This window comes from Sebastes fasciatus, chromosome 4 (assembly GCF_043250625.1).
Source record: "Sebastes fasciatus isolate fSebFas1 chromosome 4, fSebFas1.pri, whole genome shotgun sequence".
Classification (NCBI taxonomy): domain Eukaryota; kingdom Metazoa; phylum Chordata; class Actinopteri; order Perciformes; family Sebastidae; genus Sebastes; species Sebastes fasciatus.
In genome coordinates, this window is record NC_133798.1 from 34,486,269 (window position 1) to 34,502,576 (window position 16,308).

The 16,308-nt window shown below is 39.9% G+C and overlaps 1 protein-coding gene across 1 annotated transcript; it reads left to right on the forward strand.

Moving 5' to 3' along the window:
* Positions 1–6,960: 6,960 nt before the first annotated feature.
* On the forward strand, positions 6,961–16,213 carry pdia3 (protein disulfide isomerase family A, member 3). The gene is made up of 13 exons (XM_074633827.1): positions 6,961–7,300; positions 8,835–8,913; positions 9,029–9,146; positions 9,300–9,407; positions 9,753–9,882; positions 10,054–10,170; positions 11,477–11,602; positions 11,948–12,130; positions 12,491–12,599; positions 13,652–13,780; positions 14,104–14,183; positions 15,439–15,496; positions 15,595–16,213. Exons 1-13 carry the CDS (start codon positions 7,158–7,160, stop codon positions 15,721–15,723), a joined length of 1,509 nt encoding a protein of 502 aa, XP_074489928.1. The 5' UTR covers positions 6,961–7,157; the 3' UTR covers positions 15,724–16,213.
* The last annotated feature ends 95 nt before the right edge of the window (positions 16,214–16,308 follow it).

The window sequence follows — 16,308 nt, forward strand, 5'->3', positions numbered from 1 at the left end:
GCTTTCCTCCGCCTGTCTCTCATTTTGTTGATGAACTAGACGTCATTCTTTGGTATCCGCGAGGATTGTGCTGGAGCATGAAGCCCAAGCTTTAAGTAACCATGGTAACCAAGCTCTAGGAGCGTGATTGCGATCAGCGTGGTTGCATAGTGTCATGTGACAATGTTTAGTCAGAGGCGAAACAAAACTGTATTATGCTTGAAAGGCTGATACTGAGCGTTATTGTTATCTGGAAGATGTCAGATTTTTTTTTACTTAATTAACATTTTAGGGTTAAGGTTGCATTCTCATCTATGGCTTAAAATAGCTATGAATTTGCTACAGGGCCCTGCTGTTTCAGGTAATTGTAAATTAATTTGTTTAATTGATCTGCAATGACTAGCAATTCATTGATTAGTCGATCGACAGAAAATGAACCCAGTTTTCGTTATATTTGTTGCATTTACAGCTCGACAGAAATCACTAAATCAAATGCTCTGACAAAAAAAGAGAAACATATCTGGTATCTTTCACAGTTGCAGAACTGTAATAAACCCGTAATGAAATGATTAGAAGGGCCACCTGGCTGTCTATCTGCCTGTGCACTCATTGCGCGTCACTGGAGTCGTCAACAAGCTGCTTTCTAGCTGGATTTAGGAACTTTTGGAGTTACTGTCATTAGAAAAGAGTTGGTAAAACTGGTCTTGGTTTTTTGGTTAGATATTTTTTTTAATCTAGCGTACTCTTGCTGGTTTCTTGAGATTACCAACACTAGCTTTAATAGTTTCAACCATTTCTCAAGTAAAACTGTATTATTATAATTTATTAGAACTATATTAGTATCATTATTTTTAACTTTCAAGATGTTTCAAATTTTCCTGTATTGTGTTGTTAATTGTAGTACTCTACGAGTCTCTACAATTGCCCCCTCGGGGAAAAATAAAGTGATTTGAATTGAATTGAATTGAATTGAATTGAATTGAATTGAAATGCCAAAATGTCCAGGTTCCAGCCTCTGAAATGCGACAATTTGCTGCTTTTCTTTGTCATCTAATACTGCCAATTGAATATTTTAATGTTTTAGATTGTTAGTCAGACAAATCAAGCAAATTAAAGACATCACCTTGGCCTCTGAGAAATTGCTTAGCATTTGAGAAATGAGAAATACATATTTCATATATTTCTTAATTTTATTATTTAATTATATTACACTGCATATGTTGTGTTATGTATTGTAGCATTATATACATCATTTATATTTTAAATACTCCTTTTGTTTTATTATATTTCTTTATGCTTCTATATAAGAGCAACTGTAATGTCCCAATTTCCCCCTCGGGATCAATAAAGGATTTCTGATTCTGATTATATAGACCAAACAATTAATCAACGGCTTAATCAATAATTAAACTAATTTGCCCTATTAATTATTTTGGCGTTAACAAAAATTATAGTTTATATTTGTGACCTGTTTTTAAAGATGTCTTCAGTAGGAACCAGTGATGTTTGCTGAGTGTCAGAGACATGGTGAGGAAGCTGGGACATATTGAAAGACATTGTTAGTTTTGTGTCTTTTCATGGGATGTTTTAAACAAAAATACAAAATATTGCCAAACTTATCCTTAAAGCTTCATGATGAATTACTATTAAATCTAACCGTGAACACGTGTAGTATGGTGCAAACGCCCAGTACACAACCACAGCTAATAAATATGCTAAATGAATTGTGTGCCACCTCATCACTGAGGGTGAATATGAAGCTAAATATGTGTCTGTCTTTTGTTTAACAGCGAGTGCAAAGTGTTTTCTCTGCAGTGCAGGGAGTATGTAACAAGTGCTTTGTCCCATTGTGAATGAATAGATTTTTATTGTCTCCAGTGATGAAACAGGCAACAGTTTCTTCCAGTGTTTTGGTCTGGACGCTGACAGGACAACAAGGCGTTCAGTGTTCTGACGAGACACAGCTGAGACGTCAAGTGTTGGTGTTGTGAGGAATCTGTTTCTCTCTCCCCTCGAGGATTTGGAGGAAGGTTCTGATGTCCTGAATACTTCCTCCCTCCCTCCCTCCCTCTCTATATCTCTCACATGTCATGAGCATAATGCTGCAGACCTCATCTCTCCTCCTCCTTGTTCCAGATATGGCTGAGGAGCAAGCGGGTTGCCGTGGCAACCGCTTCACTAAGGCAATGGGGGCTCCGATTTGGGAGGGAAAAGGCTTTGTGGGGGGAAGAGAGAACAAATCTCTGCTGTGCAGAAGAAGAGAGCTGCAGAGCTACACACATAAAACACCTGGTATAAAATGGTGGTTGAATAGTGACGACAATACTGTAACAGACTCCAGGATAAAATGATGATGACAATGCTTTACAGTATTTAGTGTAATGTGCTCAGATGTCATTGGGTGTCCAATCAGTGACCTTGAAACAGTATAGTATGTTTCACAAAATGCTGTGTAGTGCAATACTGTTCACATCTCCACTGACATTAAAGGGATAGTTCGGTTGATTTGAAGTGGGGTTGTATGAGGTACTTATCCATAATCCATAGTGTATTACCTACAGTAGATGAAGGTCTGCACAGCCCCAGCTTGGAGAAGCAGACAGAAGCACCGTCACCGAAGCAAAACAATACAGTGCTGTGGACGGGGGCTGTTAGAAAAACATATTTTAGCCACCTAAAGGAAAGGCTCACCTAAAAAAATCAATATCAGTTTAAGTGTACGCTATATTTAGAATATTTTCACCTCTTTATCTTGCCGTCAGACAGCCCTTCTTTCTCCTTTCCAACGGGGAACTAAACTGAAAGCTTATTTATGCTCTCTCCAAAGCCAGTGGGCTCAGATAACAAAATCCAGTTTAGATATGTTTCACTTTCACTTCAGTTCTCCATCAGAAATATTCTAAATATAGCGTACACTTAAACTGATATTGTTTTCTTTAGGTGAGCCTTTCTTTTAGGTGGTTAAAATATGTTCTTCTGCTCCAGTGTCTGTTTCTCAATGCTGGGGGCACACCAACGCGTCATCTATTGTAAGTAATACACCTACTATGGATAAGTACCTCATACAACCTCACTTCAAAAACACCCAAACTATCCCTTTAACAAGTCAGCCCGTCTTCTCCAGATGAAAAAAAAGCAACTCAAGTGTATCCTCTAACCTCATTTGATCCCTAAATTATTTCCATCTACTTCTGCCATTCCTATCTCAGCTGTCAGTTTACAGTAAACGGTGGCTGGTCTGTAAGAAAGACAGCTCCTGCTATAAAGGATTAGCAGCACAGCTCGCTCACAGTCTCACTGTCACGGAGATGAGGATGAGGAGACTTTCTGAGGTGTTGCTGAAAGAAACTGGCCTGTTTAGGAAGTTAGGCTTATAATAATGAAGAAAAGATATTTTCCACACTGACGCACATGTTTTTAGACGTATATAATGGAGCTTTATTGGGCCTGAAAATCCATCAGTGCATAAACAATCAGGTAAACTTGGACCTGAACACTGGAACTGCAGAATGTGGATTTCTTGTACTGCACATTTAACAGGAAGGTAAATAATGCTGAGATGTTGTATGACTTGGATGGAATACAGTCAGAGAGCTCCCTCGGCTGGCATGTGAATGTAACTGCAGCTTTATAAAGAAGGCCTATGTTTAGCACACACTGTATGTAGCTGTGTTAATGAATATGAAGCCTGTTGTTGCCTGTGTGTCTTCAATAATAACACAGAATGAAATCTGCTTAATGAACAACAAATGTCCATCTACCCGAGCACATTTAAACTTTTATTTAATCACGTTGTCTCATTGAAATTGAGATCAAGAAACATTCATAGTCAGACAATCGGCATACAAAACAAACACACATGAATCTATCTATCTATATATCTATCTAAACAACATCAGATGCTCTTAGATGACCAGCATTACATTAATTTTACATATCTCATACACGTTTAAATTGTATATCCCGAAATGAATTTTAATAAACTGGTCGCCTACATAGTTGTGTCATAATCCCAACCAGATTAACCTGTTAGTGGACCTCGGGGCAAAAACCTCATGTTACGCCTGTTGTCTCCTCTCCGTCCTCCCACATTCAGAGTATGTACCCAAACCTGTATGAACCTGGTACCTCCAGGTTCTGATTACTCACATCTTTATTGAGGAATGTGAGCGCAATATAAACTAAAATAATGGCAGGGCCCCTCTACAAGACATGCAGGGCCCCAAGATTAAGTAATAATGCAGGACTCACCCTTGATAAAAAACAAACTTCGGGTAATAACAATTCATTTCTAAGAAAGGTCTGTTATATCAGTAATGGCTCCAGCACATTAAATCCTGGGGGCTTACTTTTTTTCCACAACAGGTATACGTGGCACAAAGACTGTAGAGACGTGCAGATCAACATGGTGATCAGTGTGTTTGTCCTTTCCTATGACATCTGAGCAGGTTGTACTTAGTTTAAGAACACTGGGGATTTGTTCATCAGGACTTAGGAGCTAAAGCGGTCACTATAATGCTGCCAGTCTGCCTGAAGGAATAAATAGTAATACAAAAAAAAAAAAGTAAAGTAATTTTCCAATAAAAAATGCCAAATATTTTCAAGTTTCAACTTCTCAATTGTAAGAATATGCTTATATTATCTTGCTAATTATAGTAAATTGAATATCTCTGTACATTAGGTTGTTGGTCGGACAAAACAAAGAAATTTGTTGGGTATTTTTCACAGATTTCTTATGTTTTAGACCAAAAGATTAATTAATTAATTTGGAAAATAATCAGCAGATTAATCAATTATAAAAATGATTGTTAGTCGCAGCCCTAATACCAACATGCTTAGTTGTTCCTTGATGTTATGTGGTGCCAGGGCTTGTAATAAATTAACTTTGCACATTAAAAAAAAGGTCAAATTGTGTTTTACATGAAACTTGAGAGTGATTATCATCATCAAAACGTTAGGCAATACAATTTCTTTAAACAATTCCTGTAGCATATTAACTATATGAGCATATTTCTTGTTGTTTATAATTTTTATAGACTCAAAGTACTTCCTAAATTCAACAGTGTTGGCTGCGGTCGGAGGACGCGGGGGAGACCGTAGCTTTGGTCTCCAGGGCCGGAGTCTCTGCTGTACTCTGCTCCTCTGCTCCTCTGCCTGCTTGCCTTCACCCCACACACCGCGCTCGTTCTCGCTATTTCATTCCACCCTCACGTTTATGCGCGCTCACTACACACTGCAGAAGAGTTAGTTTAGCTCTGAGAATATCTAGTGAATGTACAGTGGACGTTTGTGCAGAAATAACTGCTGCAGCTCCTCCAGACCAACAGAGGTTTCCCGTGTCTTGTGAAGTGACGGGGCTCCGAAGCGAGAAAAGTTATAGTCTCCGACCAAAACTCCGGCGTCTCCCCTGTTTCCTCCGGCCGCGGTCGGGAGGCTGAGGCAGGAAAAGCCAACACTAAGATCAGCAGTGATTCATGGAGAGACCTTCGTCTGGCCTGCTAACATTTCTGCCAAGCAGGTGAAATATAGAGTGATATTGTGGTTTTAGCTGATGTGTGTCGCCTCACTGTGTTGAGCGATGCTCGTTCTCGCAAGCGCGAGCCCGACGCTGACTTTCGTTGACTTAACAGCCACAGGTGTCGCTGTTAACAAGCATTTCTGAAGGTTACAAACTGTCCCTTTAAGTGTCAAAATGATATTGTTATTTTTTTCCAGAATCCTACAAGACATTCATAAACTAAATATTTAGTTGTTTCTTCTTAATTTTTTTTTTTAACAAAACTGACACATTTAGAGTTGTGCCACATCAAACATTAACCACTTCAGCTGTGTGATAGATGAGTTTAGATCTTGTCGAGTTCTGATTGGTTCTGAAATGATGGGGTATCTCCTTTTGCAAGCTTTTCATTGGCTGATGGAGGATGATGGGGCTAGGACCCTAAGGACCAGAACCCTAACCCTATAGGGCACCGAAAGGGCTACAGCCGGCCCTGATAATATTACATCATTGGCTTCCAGCTTAATTGAATGATTGGTTTGAGTGTCAAAATTATATTATTATTTTTTTCCAGAATCCTACAAGACATTCATAAACTTTTAGTTGTTTCTTCTTCAATTTTTTACAAAATTGACACATTTAGAGTTGTCACATCAAGATTGTTACCATGGCGCCGTAGAAAGAGGGCAACATGCCAGGAGCTCCGTACCTGTTTAGGTTATTTTAGTGTTTTTTTTAAAGGTTAATTTGTATTCTTAGGCCAGTTTTATGTTATTTTGTTAAGTTTTGCTAGTTTTAGATCTCGTGATAGTTTCTTCTTTATAATTGTAATGTAATTGTAATATAACTTATTATTTTAATGGAGCTTCCCAGCAAAAAGAATTTCACACGTTTGTACCTGTACAACCGGCGTGACAATAAACATCTTGAATCTTGAATCTTGAAGCAGTAAACTATTAACCACTTTAGATCTTGTCGAGTTCTGATTGGTTCTGAGACGATGGATATCTCCCATTTCAAGCAAAATTATATTATTTTTTCCAGAATCCTACAAAGCATTTACAGACTTTCAGTTGTTTCTTCTTCATTTTCTTTACAAAACTGACTCATTTAAAGTTGTCACATCAAGCAGTAAACTATTAACCACTTCAGCTGTGTGATAGATGACTTTAGATCTTGTCGAGATCTGATTGGTTCTGAGACGATGGGGTATCTCCTTTGCAAGCAAAATTATATTATTATTTTTTCCAGAATCCTACAAAACATTCATAAACTTTAAGTTGTCTCTTCATTTGTTTTTACAAAATTGACACATGTACAGTTGTCACATCAAAGCAGTAAACTATTAACCACTTTAGATCTTGTCGAGTTCTGATTGGTCCTGAGTCGATGGGGTATCTCCTTTTGCAAGCTTCTCATTGGCTGATGGAGGATACGGCGTTTGAGTGACGCGTCAGACGGACCAATGGGAGGCTGCCACACTGTGGTTAGGAGCATGTTAGTCTGAAACATCTTCCAACACGCCTCCATCTCTTTCTCTTTCTCTATCGAGCCTCCAGTCTGCTTCTGGCCTCCCTAAACCCTGTCTCCTGTCCGAGGAGCTTCACGAAGAGCTGAAAAGGAAGGAGCTGCCACGGACACAATCACCTGCTCTAGCTGACTCCTTTAAAGCTGTTTAAAGATGTTGAGGTTGATCTTCTGCCTCTTCTTGGCCGCTCTCTCCGGCTTCACCTGGGCCAGTGATGTGATCGATTACACCGATGATGACTTCGACAGCAAGATTGGAGACCATGGCCTCTGTCTGGTGGAGTTCTTTGCTCCTTGGTGAGTAGTTTCAGAGAATCTGAGCAAAGAAACTGTCTTGTTTTACTGGCTTTGTGGAGCTTCCTGCAGCTAGCTGACATGCATACCTTGTAACACCGAGACAGATCACTAAAGAAAGTATTTAATTAGTTGTAAAGTTAGAAAACAGTTTGCTTCTAACAATAACAGAGTTTAAACTGTCACATTATCTCCAGTTTGTTGGCTAGAGACCAACCTTAGCATGTTAGCTAGCAGCAGAGAAGGTGCACCAACCTTAGCTGTATTCATAGGTTTTGTTTAACTAATGATACAAATAGTGCTGTATTTTGACAGTATATTAAACATTTAACTGCGTAGATTTAATGCAGTTAGTCTTGACTTCTGATTTATATCGCTGTGGGTCGTTTTCAATGGAAAACTGCGGGCTAATGCTAATGATGCTAATGTGGCTATGAGGAAGTTAGGGGCGTGTCCTTTCACCGTTGTAACGTTCTGATTGGCCGGTGAAGTTTTGGTGTCCACCTCTGATTGGTCCAGAGGAACTGTGACGTGGTGTCACTGTGCCAAACTTGAACAAATGAGATATATAGTTTAAAGTTTTTAAGGGAAATTGTCATTTTTTTTTTTTATTATTATCTATTTATTTATTTATTTTTATTGTAGGTTTTTTTAATTTTATGTTGGTTTTGTTTCATTTCTGTTGTCCTTTTATGTTTGGCACATCTCTTTGGTTATGTTTTAGCTATGCTTCTTTTGTATTTAAATGTTTTTAATGTTTTCTGCTCTTACTATGTTTACTGTCAGTTTGAAATAATAATTAAAAAAAATATATATAGATAGATAGATAGTAACTTTATTGATCCGGAGGGAAATTAAAGTTTCCAGCATCACATTTCCATACTTACAAAACATGTTAGTAAAAAGGCAGAAAAAAGTTAGTAGTACAAAAAAAAACATACCAGATATAAAAATACAAGGAGATGAAGAAAACTGTTAAAACTGAATATAGTGCAGGGTAACTCCAGTAGCTTAGTCTATGAAAGTGCACTGATGAAGTTGATCAGAATAATAGGGTGTTAAAGTAAATCTCCAAGCAACAATGGTTAAATAAATGCACTGGTTTCAGTTAATAAAATGTGAATATTTGCTGGTTTTCTTAGTTGCCTATGATAATAAACCAAATATCTTTTGATTTTGGACTATTGCACAGACAAAGTAAGCAATATTAATATGCTAAATCAGGCATTAGTATATTGTGATGTTTTTATTTTAGTATTTGCTAATGATTAATCAAATGATCAATGGAGTAATCAAATAAAATAATTGTTAGTTGCACTTCTAGTACTCTTTATTAGCTAATGAAAGTTAGATGATTTTCAATCTTGTGAATCACTCTTTCCCTCCACACTTTTTTTTTAACAAACCCCCACTGGTATCAAATTCCACTCTGAAATCACCACATCTCCCCTCAGGATCTTTGCCAAACTGAAACTTGAATACAGCTTTAGTGCAACTTGTTCTCCTGGTTGACTGATCCATATCCTCTGTCCATTAGGTGCGGCCATTGTAAACGGCTAGCACCTGAGTACGAGGCGGCCGCCACACGTCTGAAAGGCAACGTCGCTCTGGCCAAGGTATTGCATAATGCAGTTCACTTAACTTTGGCCGTTTTAATGTTGCCCTCTGCACTCTGTACTATAGCACTCTGTGTATCTCTGCAGAAAGTGAATGATTTTCTTTTCCCCTCAGGTTGACTGCACAGCCAACAGCAACGTATGCAGCAAATACGGAGTCAGTGGCTACCCGACCCTGAAGATCTTCAGGGATGGAGAGGAAACTGGTCCCTATGATGGTCCCAGAACTGCAGGTATTTGCCTCTGATGTATTTGTGTTTTAAAATGTCTTCAAAGCTCTCACACAAATACTCTTTATATCTGCGTATTTCTATTACCTCGTGGTCTTTATTTGTTTCTGCCTCTCTCCATCTTCTCTCTGTGTTCTTTCCTCTTGCTCTCTGTAGATGGGATTGTCAGTTTCCTTAAGAAGCAGGCTGGACCAGCTTCTGTGGAGCTTAAGGCTGACGCAGACTTGGCGAAGTACACTTCAGACCAAGACTCAAGTGTTGTTGGTGAGTTTGAACTTATTTTTTTTGTCACTGTTGGTGAAATTTGGGAACAGTGGACCATGGTTATGGCATCCTGATCAGGGCTCGAGGTTAAAGGTGTCTCCTCGTCTCGGGGCCAAAAAAATTGGATCTGGGACGATGAAAATTAATTTTGGGACGAGAGTTGAAAGAAAAATACCTTGCTAACGTTACAATGAACGGCGATTAAAATGAAACTGACTGCACATTTTGTGGAGCACACAGTTCTTATTAAACCTCCTTGACAACGTATGGTTCCGGGAGGATGGTAAAAAAAGTTAGTTGAGAGCTCTGATCCTGATCTGAACATGATTCATCTTTCCTTCCCAGGGTTCTTTGCTGATGACAAGAGCACAGCACAGATCGAGTTCCTGAAGGCAGCCAGCGCCTTGAGGGACAACTACCGCTTCGCCCACACCAACTCTGAGGCTCTCCTCCAGAGCCACGGCGTTGACGGAGAGTAAGTAGCCTTTGATCCAGTCATTATTCCTGCCTTGAGTCCTTGGGAGCAGATATTTGCAAAAAAAAAAGAGTCAAAATAACGTCCGCCCTCACACATTTGATAACCTCAGTGTAGCTGCTGTTGGTGCAGCAGCAAGACTACAGTGACATTTCCTGTGTTGGTTTACAGGGGAGTCATCCTGTTCCGCCCACCAAGACTCAGCAACAAGTTCGAAGACGGCTCCGTCAAATACAGCGAGGACATATACACCAGCAACAAAATCAAGAGGTTCATCCAGGACAATGTGTGAGTGACCGTTATCTCAATCAATCAATGCCCCATCATCTAACATTCATATGCTCGTGCTACAGAGAGGGAGCAGAGATAGTCCCCGTTTTTTTTTGCAAAGCACATTTACAGTAGGTGGTCTTGTTGGCTGTGGTAAAACATCCGGTCATCTTGCATAGTAACAGCACATATTTACTTTCATGGCCCAGTGCCAACAGGACATTGTGTTGAAGGTGAGGTGTCCACTCTGTAAACACCCTCAGCTCTCTCTGCATACAGTTAGGCTGTAATCTGGTGTCGTGACATTGTGGAGGTTAAATAAGATAATTGAGTGATTCTGTTAGAATAGAAAAATAGCAAACAAGTTGCTATTTGTAGTCTTTGCCAGTCATCGTGGCTGGATCATTATCCAGAGAATCAGAGGGACGCCTCTGTGTTTGTTTGATGTATTACAGTTGAAGGAGAGGATCATTATCTTCAAACTCAGTATAATGAAAAATTAATACGATTGGAGACACGTGGGTACTCGTGAGTACAACTAACTGGCCTGTGTATCATTCGCAGTTATGCCCTAGTGATCTTAAAACACGTGGTTTAGTAAGGACTCTTAAGTGTGAAACCACAAGCGTGCTATTTACTTTATTTTTGCTATTTTTGCCCCTCACTTGCATTCATGCTGAGCTCAAGGACTGCACTAAAAAGTGATGTGGGGATAAAGTGTTTCCATATCAGTGCATTTTTATATTTTTAGGAGTTGATGGCATAAAGACAAGTGAATCCTCTTTGCAGTGCTTTCTGTATATATTGCCCAGTATATGTGATAAGTGCCTTTTTACTTTTACATTTTATTAATTTAAATGCAGGTATTGCACGTATTTAGCTTTTTTTATTTGGAATTTCAAAGACACGTATTGATAAAACTAACAAAAGAGATTACAGTAGTTGTACGCATGTTTCCACTAACAGTCGTGTGCAGATGAGTCTGCTGTATTTTTGTCCACATGACGGGAGATACCCCTACTTACTTTACTTTTACTTTCACTTGCTGCGGCCTCGCCTCTTATCTAAACACTAACTGCGTCACATTGAAGTCTGCTGAACACCAGTATGTGTGGAGTATTTCAACTAGTCTGCTTTTGTGGAGACTTTTTGAAAGGTGTGAACTGTCTGAACCCTTTAACAAACTAAATGATTGCACTGTGGTTAACCACCTGTATGATTAGATTTATGTGGTTGTCCATAACCGGCTAATGGAGTATAGCTTGTTGGTTTAAATTCCTTCAGTAAACTGATTTTCTTTTCTTACTTTGTCTTTTCAACTTAGCTTTGGTATCTGCCCCCACATGACGGACGACAACAAAGACCAGCTGAAGGGGAAAGACCTGCTGGTGGCTTATTATGATGTTGATTATGACAAAAACCCCAAGGGCTCCAACTACTGGAGGAACAGGTATGTGTCCCTAAACTCACCCCAGGGTTGTTCTTTCCTCAGCACCAAATCAAATCTCATTTCATCTCATCAAAATCATTTTCTTTTTTTGACACAAGAAGATCGTGTTTCCTCTGTGGTTCACAACCACAAATGAAAGCAACACTTGTTTTTTCACTTCATCTTCCGCTATTTTTTACTCACTGCACCACTGAGAATACTTGGCTGAACTTGTTTGTCCCCTCAGAGTTTGATTTAGCTCAACGTTTTACTCCCTAAACACTGCCTTTGATTTGAGATGCCACTTTCATCCTCATTTTTCGAAAGCACATCTTTTAAGACAAACTAAATGTTAACATTTTACAGGGTGATGAAGGTGGCCAAGAGCTTCCTGGATCAGGGCAAGAAGCTGAACTTCGCAGTGGCCAGCAAGAGCATGTTCAGCCACGACATTTCCGAGTTCGGCATGGACGGCAGCTCGGGAGAAGTGCCTCTGGTGGCCATCCGCACCGCCAAAGGAGACAAATACGTCATGACCGAGGAGTTCTCGTAAGTCGAGTCAAATGTTACACATTGTGAATCATTTAATCAACCCTTTGGCTATACTTTAAAAGAATGTTGAACTGATGATGTTTCTACACCGTGTGACTCAGTAAATGCACATTTATCACAGTAAGGAGGTGCATATCTAATGTATTAGACCACTAAATGAACAGAAATACAGTACGAGTCACTCATTTTCATTTGCCCGTAGGAGCTGAGTGATTAGATGTACATTAAAGTCTGATTAATGGCTTCCAATCAAAGTGAAAACATAGAGATGTGTATAACGCATAGATTCTGCGTTTGTTGTCTCCAAACACTCCCGTCTGATTACTGAAACAAGTTATGTTTTTGTTCTCTTAACAGTCGTGATGGAAAAGCTCTGGAGCGTTTCCTGCAGGCTTATTTTGATGGCACGTTGAAGCGTTACCTCAAATCAGAGCCCATCCCAGAGAACAACGACGGACCCGTCAAGGTGAGATGAAACCTCCAGGAAGATTCTCCTTAGTATGTGCTGTGTAGCGGTGTTTAGGGCTGTACCGAAGAGTTTCATTCATAATGTTGACATTCAAATTCTAAATCAACATCTGAAAATTGAGCAGCTTTTTTTTTTTGCACTTGTATTCATTCTGTTTAAAGCCGGTATTTCTGCACAGTTGCCGACAAAGTTCAGGCTACACTAATATTATTAGTGTTATACTATTGGTAGAATTAGATTCCAGTAGTGGCTGCGTAGGATTGTTTCTTACTTATGTGATCCAAACATTTTAAATAACTCCAGAGCATTGTGCTGAGCAAAACTCGGAGGAGCGGCTTGTCATAATGACAATAGCTCTGGTCCACCTTAACAGCCCACCTTAAGCCTGAGCCGAAATTGTGGCAAGACACGGGAACTTGGCTTGTGTCTTGAGGACAGCCTAACAGCCCAAACCGTACACACACTGCTACGCTCACAGCTATACTGTTACAGTATCTTCATACTTACCGTCAGTCCATCACACACACACACGTGTGTCTCTCCTGCCCGCAAACACCGACACTCGCTAATGTTAAGCACACAGCCTACACACTGAGTTATTACTTAAAGGATATCACTACTTGTACAACACATTTTAGTTTAAAAATACATAATTCTCCGATGCTTAGGCTTGGCAGGGAGTCAGTTTAGGTCTGGCAGGCCGCTTGGACTTGCATTACACTGGCAGAAACCCTGCAAATACTGTACTTATGACTCCTGCTGATTGCCTTAACAACTATCATGTACAGTGAACTTTCAAGAATTAACATTTTAACTGTAATGCTGCCTTCACAACTTTGTACAGTGTTGATTATTGGCCAGAATCAGATGCTGTGCTTGTTGAGAGCGTACTAAAATAGATGTGATTGAACATTTATCAAAGTAACACCACAGTCACAGCGCTCATGACATAAAATGCTCTCCTAAAAAGATACTGAAAGTTGAGAGAAAAACAAAATGCTCATCACTCCATAATGAGTAAACTTGTGACATCTTTCATTTGTTTCCAGGTTATCGTGGCTGAGAACTTCGACTCCATCGTCAACGACGACAGCAAAGATGTTCTGATCGAGTTCTACGCTCCGTGGTGCGGACACTGCAAGAGCCTGGAGCCCAAATTCAACGAGCTGGGAGAGAAGGTGAGGGAACGGAGGGATGGTACTCTGAATGCAAGCTGCTCTTAATCAGCAAAGTGTTTACTTCGACATACTATATTAAGATTACATTAAACATCAACATCTTGACAGGAAGAAGCGGTTTGAGGTTGAATAGTGTGTTGGCAGTCATTAACTTCAGTTCTGTACTGTAGTACGTAAAAGAATAGAAACCACTTTATGCGAGTACTGTTTTACTGGCATTAAGTCAAAGGTTGGATTAGTTATTGTCCTTCATGGTCCAGACAAAACTGACAAGACTGTCTAGAAGTAGATTTTGTTAATGGTTTCTCTCTCTGCTCTTAAAGCTTTCCGGTGATCCCAACGTTGTCATCGCCAAGATGGACGCCACAGCAAACGATGTGCCATCTCCATACGAAGTCAGCGGGTAAGTCATGAGTCACGTTGATGTAATACTCGGGCTTCCCTTAAAGCTGGGGAAGCCTCGAAGGTTTGTGAAGTTTAGAAACATAATATTTTGAAAATTGAACACCCAAATTCATCAACACTGCTCACCACATCCCAGTATGGAGGAGATATGATACACAAATAAGATATACCTCCTGATCACGCATGACAAGTCTTAACATAAAACCTTGTCATATAATTTACTTCTCATTTAGTTCTTGTTCTAGAAGTTAAACATCCCGGCTGATATATCGGCGCATTGCATATATATCTGTATCGATCTATATGTCGGCCGATAAGTAACAAGAAGTTGCAGTACAGAAATGCAACTCACTTACAGAACAGTTCAGCTGATGTGCAGCTCAGTATGTTTAGAGGTCACATTTCTGAAGAAGAAAAACACACCTGAAGCTGTTTTCACACCGCCGCGTGGCAACCGCCCTGACAACCGCCTACTTACAAGAGCGTTCCTCAGAAAAGCAAAGCCTTTTTTTTTTAAAAGCTTTTTAAAGTTGGCTTGTGGCTAGGATGTCACGATACCAGAAAGTTAGTTGTCGATATCACTGCTAGTGAAAATCCACGATAGATCCTCGATACCAAATTCGATACCATGGTAGAAAACAAAGCAATAAATCCCATGTACTTCATCATACACTTCTTTATTACCATTTGCATACTGTTTTTTGCAAATTTATTATTAAACCCTGATCCTTTCTCACCAAAAACAAAGTTTTTACAAGATTACATTTGAACACATCATGATAATTTACCTTTGCCCAATAAATTTTTACTAAATAGAGCTTGAACACATCATAATGTAACTCAGTACAACCTCCGTACGTTAGCTGTTGGCTCTGTTTTTTAGCGAATCAGGACTGTGCTGCCCACCGGCTGATAACAGCTAACGTTACTAGCTCTCCTCCCGCCCGATCTCAACACGGATTTGTTGTTCACAATGTAACATTATCGGGGAAATTTTCTATCGTCCCTGGAACGACGGTACGCCATTAGTCTTGAGCCCTAACCCTAAAATTATTACCGTCACGAATTTTGGCATCGACTTGGTACCGAAGTATTGGTTCTCATGACAATCTTATGGTTCTCATAAGAAGGTGTCTTTTTTTGGCTTGATTACAGTTTCATATTAAAGGGTCTGAAGAACAAAATGTCTGATACAGTATGACGTGTTAATGATATGAATTCTTATCAATCTCCTCAACCTTTTGCTTTTCCAGTTTCCCCACGATCTACTTTTCCCCAGCCGGACGTAAGATGAGCCCAAAGAAATACGAGGTGAGAATCCGCTGGAAGTGATCATCAAAACGAAGTAAATTCATGTGTTGTATCTGAATGTAGTGGCTAATGGTCCCGTCTCTCCGCTCGCGTTGCAGGGAGGTCGCGAGGTGAGCGACTTCATCGCCTACCTGAAGAAGGAGGCCTCCAGCCCCTTGGTGGTGGGGGAGGAGGAGACCAAGAAGAAGAGGAAGAAGGACGACGACGACGACAAGATGGAGCTATAAAAGCTCCAATCAGGAACTCGACATCCCCACCACAACAGGAGGAGGAAGTTTGGGGAAATCATGCAAAGAAAGAACTAAATTATATTCCACTCTCTTAGTGAACTACCGAATGCTCTGAGGCCAAGTCGAAACAGACGCGGCCCTCCCTTTAGGTCCTCCGCTGCTCTGGGAAAACTGTGGAAGGTGGAGAGGTGGTGGCCAGGGCCTGCCCGATGTTTAAAAACAAAAAAAAAATTTTAGGGAAGAGGGGACAGCTTTTTGAAAATTGAGATTTTTATTTCCCCTGGTCTGTCTACTACACCTCAGGCTGATGCACTTTGGTTTGACACCAGTCTCCAGTCATCTGTCGCTTTGGTTTCTGTTGTCGTCGTCACGGGGGATAATGGTAATGGTGAATTCCTTTTTTTTCTGTTTTGTTTTTGTAACACGTCTTTGTTTTTGTACATTTGGAAGGATTGTGAAATAAAAAGGCCCACAAAACCAAAACAAACTGTATGATCTTCATTCATCAACAGAAATGTTTTATCATGCTGCCTTTTTTCAGCCTTTTGTGTAATTCCCAATGTAGTATTAAGCCATTGCATT